Here is an 11,458-nt window from a genome sequence, read left to right on the forward strand (position 1 = left end):
AGTCAATAACCACAAATATGAAACGATGCCATTATAAGCTTTCGGCGATATTGGCCCAATGACGTCCATACCCCACATAGAGAAAGGCCATGGAGAAGTCATAACATGAAGAGGTGGAGGAGGTGCATGTATCTTATCACCATAAATTTGGCATTTATGGCACTTCTTAGCATAATTGATGCAATCTCTTTCCATAGTGGACCAGTAGTACCCGAATCTTATAACCTGCTTGGCCTTTATGAAACCATTTGCATGTGTTCCCCAGATACCCTCATGGACCTCTCTTAGAGTTTTTCTAGCTTCCACTACGTCCACACATCTTAACAGAACCTAATCCATCCCTTTTTTGTATAGGATTTCCTCATCTAGGACATAGTCAATGGCTATTCTTCTCAATGCTCTCTTTTCGTTCCCTGTCGCCTGATCTGGATGCTCACGATTTTTCACATATTGCAATATATTCAGGTACCAAGGATGGTCATCTTTTTCCTCTTCCTCAATACTATAACAATGAGACGGGTTTCAGAAATACTCATTTGAATAGGCTTCATGTCCTTTAACTTGTTCACTTGGATCATAGAGGCTAGGGTGACCAACGCGTCAGCCATCTAGTTTTCGTCTCGCGGGAGGTAACAGAAAGTGATGTCATCAAACACATCCAGTAATTCAAGAATCATCTTTCGATAATTGATCAGTTTAGGGTCTCTTGTTTCCCATTCTCCTTTGAATTGCATGATTCATATTCTGCCATATTGTTCGTGCAATCAAAATCCAATTTGCTAGCAATAGGATAATGATCTCCGCTCGGAGATACCAAGACTGCCCAATTTCGTTACCCATAGCATTTGAGGCTCCATCAAAGTTTAGTTTTCAGATATGATCTATTCGGGAATTTCCTTTAGTGGTTGCCACATACATCAAGTCCTTGCTTGGAAAATCAAAGTTCAAAGGCTCATAATCCTCCAAGGCTCTGCTAGCTAGAAAGTCAGCTATTGCACTTCCTTTCACGGTCTTTTGACTCGCATACACTATGTCAAATTCAGAAAGCAAATTCTGCCATCTAGCCATTCTCCCGTTCAAAATAGTCGACTCCATCATATACTTTAAAGGATTTAACTTTGAAATTAACCAAGTCGTGTGATACAACATGTATTGTCATAATCTCCGTGTTGTCCAAACCAAAGCACAACATAATTTCTCAATAAACGAGTACCTCGTTTCACAATCAGTGAATTTCTTGCTGAGATAGTATATTGCCCTTTCTTTCCTTCTTACTTCATAATGTTGGCCTAACACGCACCCCATGGAATTGTCCAACACCGTTAAATACAGTATTAATGGCCTATCTGGACTAGGTGGTGATAGCACTGGAGTATTGGACAAATACTGTTTGATTTTGTCAAAAGCCCTCCGACATTCCTCATCCCATACACCCGTATTATGTTTCTTCAGAAGACAGAATATGGGGTCACATTTCTCAGTTAGTTGTGAAATGAACCGGGTAATGTAATTCATTCTTCCTAGAAAACCTCGAACTTCCTTCTGAGTGCATGGTGGAGGCAAATCTCGTATTGCCTTGACTTTGTCTGGGTCGACCTCAATTCCTTTTTCACTGACTATCAAACCTAGCAATTTTCCTGATCTGGCTCCAAAGGTGCATTTTGTTAGATTAAGCTTGAGCTGGAACTTTCTCAGTCTCAAAAACAATTTTCTCAGAACTTGAACATGCTCCTCTTCAGTTTTGGATTTTGCAATCATATCATCGACATAAACTCAATTTCCTTGTGCATCATGTCATGAAACAAGGTCTCTATGGCTCTTTGATAAGTTGCTCCTGCATTCTTTAATCCAAAGGGCATCACTTTATAACAAAACGTTCCCCACAAAGTGATGAATGTGGTCTTTCCCATATCTTCCGGATGCATCCTTATTTGATTGTATCCAGAAAAGCCATCCATGAAAGAAAACAGTGAATAGCCTACCGTATTATCCACTAGAGTATCAATGTGAGGCAACGGGAAATTGTTTTTTGGACTGGCCTTGTTCAAGTCATTGTAATCCACACACATTCGCACTTTCCCATCTTTTTTAGGGACAGGGACAATGTTGGCTACCCATTCCAAATATTTGACCTCTTGCAAGAACCCGACATCGAATTGCTTTTTGACTTCTTCTTTTGTTGAACTGGCTTACGATCTTCTTTTATAGGAAGATGATGAACCACAATATCAGTGCTTAACACGGGCATATCCTGGTATGACCATACAAAGACCTCTTTGAATTCACAAAGTAATTCAATGAGGTATTGTTTCGTCTTTGCGATAATGTCAGTTTCGATCTTTACCTTATTTCCCTCCTCTAGGCTCACCATTTCCAATGATTCTTTGTGAGGTAGGATTTGCTTATCCTCTTATTCTATCATTCTCAACAAGTCTGGAGATACACCACAGTCTATGCCATCTTCAAAATCCTGAGATCGCTCTAAACACCTGTTTTGCTCAAAAGGAGATTCTGAGCCTGAAGCAGTGTCACTCAGATCATTAATACCCAGGGACCTATGATAGATGCCAAAGAATATATAAAGAATGTATGAATTTATGAATACTTTTTTGTAAAATATGATTATGAATAAATAAAAGAATGATGTGGAAGAAAATCCAAAAGAATAAAAGAATATTGGCTCAAACAAAAATGTATTTTATTAGAATAATGACGTTTAGACACAAGCCCATTTCACTAAGAAATTCCTATCATTTTTAGGCTAAAAATAACAAGAATGTTCTGAACATTACTCTAAATAACCTCTAAAAACTATAGGGATTTCATCTGCAGTCCAATTGTTTAGCTCGCTCCCAGGTTCATAAGGGTGAATCCCTAACAAGGTCCCTTCTTCAGCTGAGTCTATGGCATTGATGTGGACATTTCCCAACATTTCTTCAATACTTTCCTTTTTGGGCCTCCTTCGCCCGGGATGAATGAACCTCCCTAATACAAAGATCTTAGATATGTAGGGAAAAGTCATAGGCTCCCACTTAACTTCATCTCCACCCAGGCGTACCCTTCTTCTCTCCTGCCTTCTTTCCATTTCCTTTCTCTTTTGTTTTATGTCTGGTCTATAGCCTAAGCCAAAATAATCAAACTTTTCTTTCAGCATTGGTGCCTCAACTCCTCCTTGAAGATATCTTCCTAACCTTTTTCCTGGTAAAGCCCCTCTTCCCACCATCAATTGAAGACTCATCTTTGTAATCTTGAATATTTTTGGCACTGGGATTCTGCTACCCTCAGTAATAAATGTTGCATTCACGAACTCTAAGGATCGAATTGAACATTCTGCTGCCTCATCATTGGTCTCCAAATATGGTGCATCACAAGTTATTAACGCGATAATACCCTCTTCGGCATTTATTGTCACCAACCGTCCATCTGATACTAATTTCAACTTCAGATGTAGTGATGAAGGTACAACCCTTGCCGAGTGTATCCAAGGCCTTCCCAACAGACGGTCATAGGAAGGTTTGATATCCATTACAAGGAAGTCCACCTCATAAATAGTTGGGCCAATCAGTAATGGTATCTCAATCCTTCCCACAACCTTTCTTTCTTTTCCATCAAATGCCCTCACTATATTCTGATATGTCTTCATATGTGAGCTATCCACAGGCAGTCTATTAAGAGTGGATAAGGGCAATACATTCAATGCGAATCAATTATCAATCACAACTCCCGGTAATGTATACCCTTTGCACCGAGTAGTAATGTGCAAAGCCTTAGTGGACCCCATACCCCCATACGGCATTTCGTCTTCATTGAAAAAAATAAAATTGTCGGCACTTATATTGTTGACCAACCGATCCAACTTGTTAATAGAAATATCATTAGCCATAAATGTTTCGTTCAACACCTTCATTAACGCACTTCGGTGAACCTCTGAACTCAAAAGCAAAGCTAACACAGATATGCGAGCCGGTTGTTTATGCAGCTGTTCCATAACACTGTACTCACTGTGTTTCAAAAATTTCAAAAACTCTTTGGCTTCTTCTTCATTTATTAGCTCATTAATCAATGGCTTAGATTCAACTGCCTTCTCCTTCTTTTGCTCTTCCGTCAAAATTTTTCCTTCTACCGGTTCTGCTCGGGCATTTGTCAAATTGTAGCGCTTCCTACTACGCGTATAAGAACTCGCCTCTTGATTTCCTTTGGTAAAACTGACCGAAGCTTCCCCTCCTGAGATTGTTGTATTACACTCATAATTCCAATGGACCTTTTTACTGTCTTTATATGAGAAATTTATTGGTTTCTGAATCACGATTTTTCGCCTCGTTAATCTTAGGGCGTGAGATGATAATACAGGATGATCTACTTTCCGAATCCTTGTCATTGACTCCGACGTGCATATGCTTCTTTTTCTGCCGCTTCTTCATAAAACTCTATTTCTTTATTATCCATCATGCTCTGGACCAGAACTTTAAACTCTTCACATCTTTGGATTTCATGCCCCACCTCATGATGGAACTCATAATAATTTTTAATCTCACCTTTTTCCTCAGAATTCGAGATGATTAACCCTCTTCTGGCCATCTTTTTCCAAACTCATTTCAAAGGGGTTTTCACTTCAGTAATATTTGTCTTGACTCTTTTCCCCATATTTTCACTTATCATGTTTACCCCATTATCAATATGATTGGGTAACGAATTTTCTGCACCAGATGCATCATCTACCTTAACAACGCTCATATTAATAAGCCTTTCAACAAGCTTCTTAAAAGCAGTACAATTTTCTATGGAATGCCCTGTAATTCCTGCACGGTAGTCACACTCTACATTCGCATCATACCCTTTAGGATACGAAGGTTGTAAAGGGTTTAAGTAAAAAGGGGAAACAACGTGTATATTGAATAAACTCTGATACAGCTCCTTATATGACATTGGAATTGGTGTGAACTGGGGCTTCACAGTACTTTGTCTCACACCAGATTCTTGTCTTGATGAACCCTGCTGATTAGCAACCACCTTTTTTGGCTGATTTACCGTAACCACTTTGTTGTATGTCTTCACGTTGTTCACTTCATTTTCCTTTTTCCTCAAGGCTGACCTTCTGTTACTTTCTCCAGCATCAATCTTTCCGCTCCTAATAGCACTTTCAATCATTTCACCATTCATGACTATGTCAGCAAAGCTTTTTGTTACACTTCCTAACATATGTGTGATGAACGGGGCTTTCAGTGTATTTATAAAGAGCATTGTCATTTCTCTTTCCAAGAGCGGTGGTTGGACCTGGACAACAACCTCCCTCCACCTTTGCGCGTGCTGCCTAAAACTTTCATTTGACTTCTTTTCCATGTTTTTCAAGGTGATTTTATTAGGAACCATTTCTGCTACATGACTGTACTACTTCATAAAAGCCTGTGCCAAATCTCTCTAGGAACCAATCCTGGTACAGCTCAATTGATTGTACCATTTAGACGCTGCCCCTATGACGCTATCCTAGAAGCAATGTATTAATAATTGGTCGTTATTGACATATCCAGTCATTCGCCTACAAAACATGGTGATGTGGGCTTCAGGAAAACTGGTCCCATTATACTTCTCGAATTCTGGCATCTTGAACTTGTAAGGGAGCACCAGATCTGGGACCAAACTTAAATCCTTAGCATCAATCCTACGATATCTCTCAGTGCTTTCTATTGCCTTAAATTTCTCTTCAATCCACTTCTATTTTCCCTTTAATTGCTTTGGTAATTCTTCTTTTGTTTTTCTTTTTCGACCGCCTCATCAAAATCGGGGATAATAAGATTAACAGGGTTATTCTCGAGATTAGAGCCTAATCCGATTTGGAAATTCATTACCCTCGCAGCACCAACCTGAAACTGCTGAGGCCCAATTGTGATAGAGAGCTTGCACGGGTATACCTCAGCTTGAGCCTGCACATGTGGAGGAGTAAAGCCTGGAGGATAGAGAGGTCCATCATCTTCTACCTCCTCAACATTAGCCATATGGCCCTTTCCTTTATCTTTTCCCTTAGCCAACAGTTGCGTTAACTGAGTCATTATGTTCCCTTGAGATTCCATCATCTTGTCCATCATATTCTACTGAATCCTCTCGAGCTGCTCCTGCATTTACTGCTAAAGTTGATCTTGCATTTCTTTTTGGAACTGTTCGAGCCTTTCCAATCTTTGGTCTATATTTTTCGATTTTGCCCGTGTACCTTAACGGTGTTTAATTGACTGGTTGGTTTCCAGGTTAACTGAGGAATGATTTTAATCAATTAGAACCTTTTAATAGTTTTTAATACATAAAATGCAATGCATGAAATGAATGTAAAAAGACATCAATTCTAATTCAATATTATTCAGAAAACTTTATTAGAAAATAAATTTCTTTACATAAAATGAACTACAAATAGGGCTTTGCCCTAATACTCAAGACCTTAATCCTCCTAAGTAACGAGGCCAACAGAATCTTTACATAAAATGAACTACAAATAAGGCTTTGCCCTAATACTCAAGACCTTAATCCTCCTAAGTAACGAGGCCAACTTCTGTCCCCGATCTGATTCCAACTCATACTTCACACTCAACGTATCAGCCTGTATTACCAAAGTTTGCAGGTAATCCGCTATCTCTCGAATTTGATCCCCGATCTGATTCCAACTCATACTTCACACTCAACGTATCAGCCTGTATTACCAAAGTTTGCAGGTAATCCGCTATCTCTCGAATCTGAACCACAACTTCTCCCATAATATGGTCCCTGTTTCTAACTTGATTTTAAAAGTAATGAAGTTGCTTAGTCTGACGACTCTCATTTGCTTCCAGGTACTCCATTCGGGCCTCAAAATTTCGTAATGCAAACTTGCTTTCAACTCTTAGAAAATTCCGACTTCTATATTGACGAAGAGATCTTTCCAACTAACCCACTCTGTTTTTTAGTTCACCTTTTTCTCTTTGGTTCTCTAACAAGCTTTCTTCTAACACTTTATTTCGTGCTTGAACCTCTTGGAGTTTCCTTTCCCATCTGTCTGACTTGCTTTTTTCTTCTCGAATCTCTTCACGCCACTGCTCCGAAGTCTTTCCAAGCCCATCAGTTCTTATTGACAGACGCAGCTTCTTATAATCCGTCTTCAAGTCATCTAGATCTTCTTCGGCCTTATTTTTCCCTTTCATTAATTTCTCGACCTCGAGTTTCTGAACATCTATGTCCAATTTCAAATTCATTTTTTCTTCCTCTATTTGTTCTATCTTCTTTTCTAACTCTACATTTCTTCTTTCAAAATCCTGCTTTATGATCTCCAGCTCAGAAGGGACAACCCGCAAATGTTCCTCTATCAACTGACTATTTTCTGAACTTGGCCTAGGAACGTTATCATTGATCCTCTTGACCCACCATTCGTTATACTCATGAGTTTTCATCGGACCCATAGCTAAACTCTTCATCCGGTGATTCAGATTCCATGCACTAGACATCTCACGAACCTTCTTTTTATAACCATCACCCTTATATAAGAACCACATTCATCTAGTCCCTGAGTTGCAGGCACGAATTACCTTGACCTATATTGCCTGAGCACCAGCAATGGGGCATAACCAACAGCTCCCCAAATTCCCAGTAGAGGAACCCAATCAAAATCTCTGCAACGATACAGGATTTTATCCGGAAGCAGCCATGGAGCTCTCCACTCGATGTCCTCCTCTTGCAGATTCTAAAGAATTGTCATCCATTTTTCTTTCAAAATGTCGTCCCTCCTTGGTGTAACTGCTAACTCCTTCAATGGCGAATAATTTTCAGAGAAGACCCGATATGAAACCTTATCAACATTCCAAAAGTGACTGTGGAACCATGCAAGTAGGAGCTATGCACATCCAATGAACCTACCCTCACCCGCCTTTCGGCATGCATTCAGTGACCTGAAGGTTTCTTCCAGAATAGTCGGGACTGGTGTAACTCTTCTATCCAATCGGTCGAATAGATCAGTAACTGCTTCGTCGACGTGACCCAAAACTTTAGGGAAGACAACCAAACTATATATACTCAAAGCAAAGACATCCACCTTCTTCTTCGTATTTGGGTACGCTAAAATTAGGTCCTTCAAATTCTTTCAAAGAATGCACTTGCTATCCCTCTTTTGCTTGATCCGAGCCCTAACCCACTGCTCACTCATCCCAATTATATTCATTAGCTTCTTCAAAAAGGTCGGAACATTTATAGCTTTTGAGTAGACTCTGTCCACTTGAATCTTCAAAAATCGAAGTAGAGCCATGTATTCCTCTATTGTAGGCACCAAATCAACTTTCCCGAATGTGAAGCACCTGTAGGTAGGATTCCAAAACTGGGCAAGAGCTCGAAACAGATGCTTGTCTACTTTCATATCAAGCAAATAGGACAAATCCCCATAATTAGAATAGAATGATTATCTAACATCATCATTCCACTGATTCCAAATTTCTTTCAACTCTTGCAAGTTGTTCTGAGTTACGCTAATACGGGTGAAGTCCCATAATTCCGATACATAACCCTCGCCCAAACTATCACCTTTTCCTCGCTGTGTCATCTCACACCAAGTTCGAACAGCCGCATTATCTTCCATTTTATCAAGAAACCATTTTTCCATAATAAGTTTTCTATCTAGTAACTGAATACGAACCAACGCCTTTTATAGTGAAATGCCATGTAATTGTAATGTCATACAATCAGAGTAAAACACAAAAAGTCAGTATCATGTATAAACATACAATACAACTAAGAAAAAATAAAAACTCCTAGTCAGGTATCTACTAAGGTCAAGAGTAACTCTACCTAGGGTGAGTTCCTAAGATTCACTATATGAGGTTTGGCTTCTAGAGCAAAGGTACTTGAACCAGCAGATTCCTCGATCCTCACCCGTTATAGGCTCATATGGACCAAGTTCGGTTCAGGGGAATACATTTCCTTATGACTATACGGAGATGAAAATCTCACGAAGGCATAAGTACAGATGTATCCCGAAAGCGATCCACTATCCTATACGAAGGTGAAAACCTCACGAAGGACTAGTTTCTCACTCTCACTTAGAAGGGTAAAATTGATCAACTTATGCAATGCAAAATGCAGATACACATTAACAGATACGGACCAACCAAGCAAGAATATCATGATAAAAACCAATGAATGCAAAGGGAAAATCGTGATTTAAAACAAATTTGATTTTTCGACAAAAAGACAAAAAATAACCAATTTATGGCTCGACTCTCAACGTCATGCTGTCGAAACTATTTTTTTATTTTGAAAAAAACGAGGTCGACTTTTAAAACGAAAATGGAGTCGCCACCAATCCTTTTTATTTAGGTGTGACCGGATCACCTCATAATTCAATCATTTTAATAAAAGTTTAAATTTACTAAAACGATAAATTTTTTGGTCTGCACAATCCAGAAAAAACGGGTTCGGGAGTCGGTTACGTACAATGAAGGATTAGCACCCTCGTAACGCCCAAAATTGGTACCTAATTGATTAATTAATGTCTTACTGTCGAAAAATTGAAAATTCGAAAAAAAATAAAAAATATGATCCATTTTGTTAAAATCACTTAAAAATAAAAACGTATTTCATGTCCACCGAGAAAAATAATTATACCCCGTTAGTTAGGATATAATCTTGAATCCCGAAACGGAAATATTCACCTAAATTTTTTTTGAAATTTTAATTATCTCGGTTTTAGAAAAAAAATCATATTTCGAAAGTTAGAACACGATCCTTTTTTAATTTCTGGGATAATTTTAAAAATATATTCTTTTGAAAAGTGGTTCGCATATTCAGATTTATCGAAAAATTGGAACCCCGTAAGTTAGGGAACGACTTCTCGAATTCCAAAAATACGAAATATTATCCTCAATTTTAAATTTTATTTTTTACAAATTTAGGCAAAAAATGCAATATTCGAAACACCACATGAATAAAATGTTATATAATAAATATGATAACATCAATTTACGAAAATCATATAACGCACTATTTTAACATTGATAAAAAAGGTAATAGATCAAAGCATGCACATAAAATAACTATACCAAAAAACAAAACAAATAAATAAATAAATAAAATTCATAAATAATGAAAAGGAAAACAGTTTGTGAACATATTAAAATAGAGAATCAAATTAGAACACAACAAGATTTAAATACACAATTTGGCATAAAATATATAAATAAATAAAATAATGAAAACTATAAAATAATAATAATAATAATAGTAATAATAATAATAGTAACGAAGTTTAAGAATAAAAATAAAATAAAACAAAATAAAACAAGATTCAACATAAAAATCATGGTGAAATAATAAAATAAAAGAGTAAATAAAAAACATAAAACACAACCCCTAACAAGACAATATTAAATTGAAAAGTACAAGAGAATAAATAAATAAATATACAAATGAGTGTTGAGGAAAATAATTTATGGAATTAATTAAGTCAGCATAAGAATAAACTAATTAAAAGACTATATTGAAATCAGAATAAAATTTGAGGAAAATTCATAATAAATTTAAAAATAAAATCGAAATAGGACTGAAATGAAAAGCGCATGAAGAAAAGGGGGCCTAATAGGAAATAAACCCATTTCCTGGACACGTGTCACTTCCCCAGGGGATAAGCGCGCCAGGGATTAAATTAAAAAATCGGAAAAAACATGAGGTCCAATTTAAAAATAAAAGGAAAAGTATGAAAATGACTAAATTGAAACAGACCGAAAATGCGGAAGGGCTTGAAGCGCAAATAAACCCTTTATTGAAAACACGCGGATCCTCCGGAGCGGGTCGGGTCAACACACGGGTCAAGGGTGAAACGATGTCGTTTTGGGGATCAGAAGCCAAGCCCAAAACGACGTCGTTTTGGGGTGTCTATATAAGTAAAAAAACCCTAAAAATCACTTGTAGCCCGCTTTAAAAAAACTCTCTTTTCTCTCCTTTATAAGACCGGTATTTGACTTGTTTTTTTTTGTTTTCTTTTTATTTCTCCGTAAAAAATAATACATAGAATCAATGCCTTTTATAGCCAAAAATTTTCCTATTTTCTCTACTTTTACACTGTGTTTGTGTTGGTATTGGACTCTCTTAGTCATTTTGCAGTGACGTGGCGGAGGGGGTCGAGTCGTGTGGTGGTGGATGGATGTCTTTGGAGGTTGCCGATTTTGTTCTTTGTTGGGTTTAGGTTATTTTGGGCTAGGGTTTCACTGGGTATTGGGCTAATAACATTTGGGTCATTTGTTTATTATTGGGTTATAATTCTGGGCTTTGGTTTTTTATATTTTTTTGTATTTGGTTTATTATTTTCTTTGTGTATGTGGGCCCAGGCTAATTGGGCCATTTACAATTGTGTTTTCCTTTATCAAATTCGATAGATGACTTCAATTCAACATTAGATAAATCTCTATTGATTTTAGTTTGCATAATATGAAAACTTGAATTTTAAATTTGATCCAAT

General features: G+C 37.5%; 1 protein-coding gene across 1 annotated transcript; it reads right to left on the minus strand.

Moving 5' to 3' along the window:
- Positions 1-330: 330 nt before the first annotated feature.
- Positions 331-1,068, minus strand: LOC128033895 (uncharacterized). Its single transcript, XM_052622389.1, has 2 exons — positions 917-1,068; positions 331-502 (listed from the first exon to the last, which is right to left on the minus strand). Exons 1-2 carry the CDS (start codon positions 1,066-1,068, stop codon positions 331-333), a joined length of 324 nt encoding a protein of 107 aa, XP_052478349.1.
- Between the last annotated feature and the right edge of the window lie 10,390 nt (positions 1,069-11,458).

This window comes from Gossypium raimondii, chromosome 10, assembly GCF_025698545.1.
Source record: "Gossypium raimondii isolate GPD5lz chromosome 10, ASM2569854v1, whole genome shotgun sequence".
NCBI lineage: Eukaryota > Viridiplantae > Streptophyta > Magnoliopsida > Malvales > Malvaceae > Gossypium > Gossypium raimondii.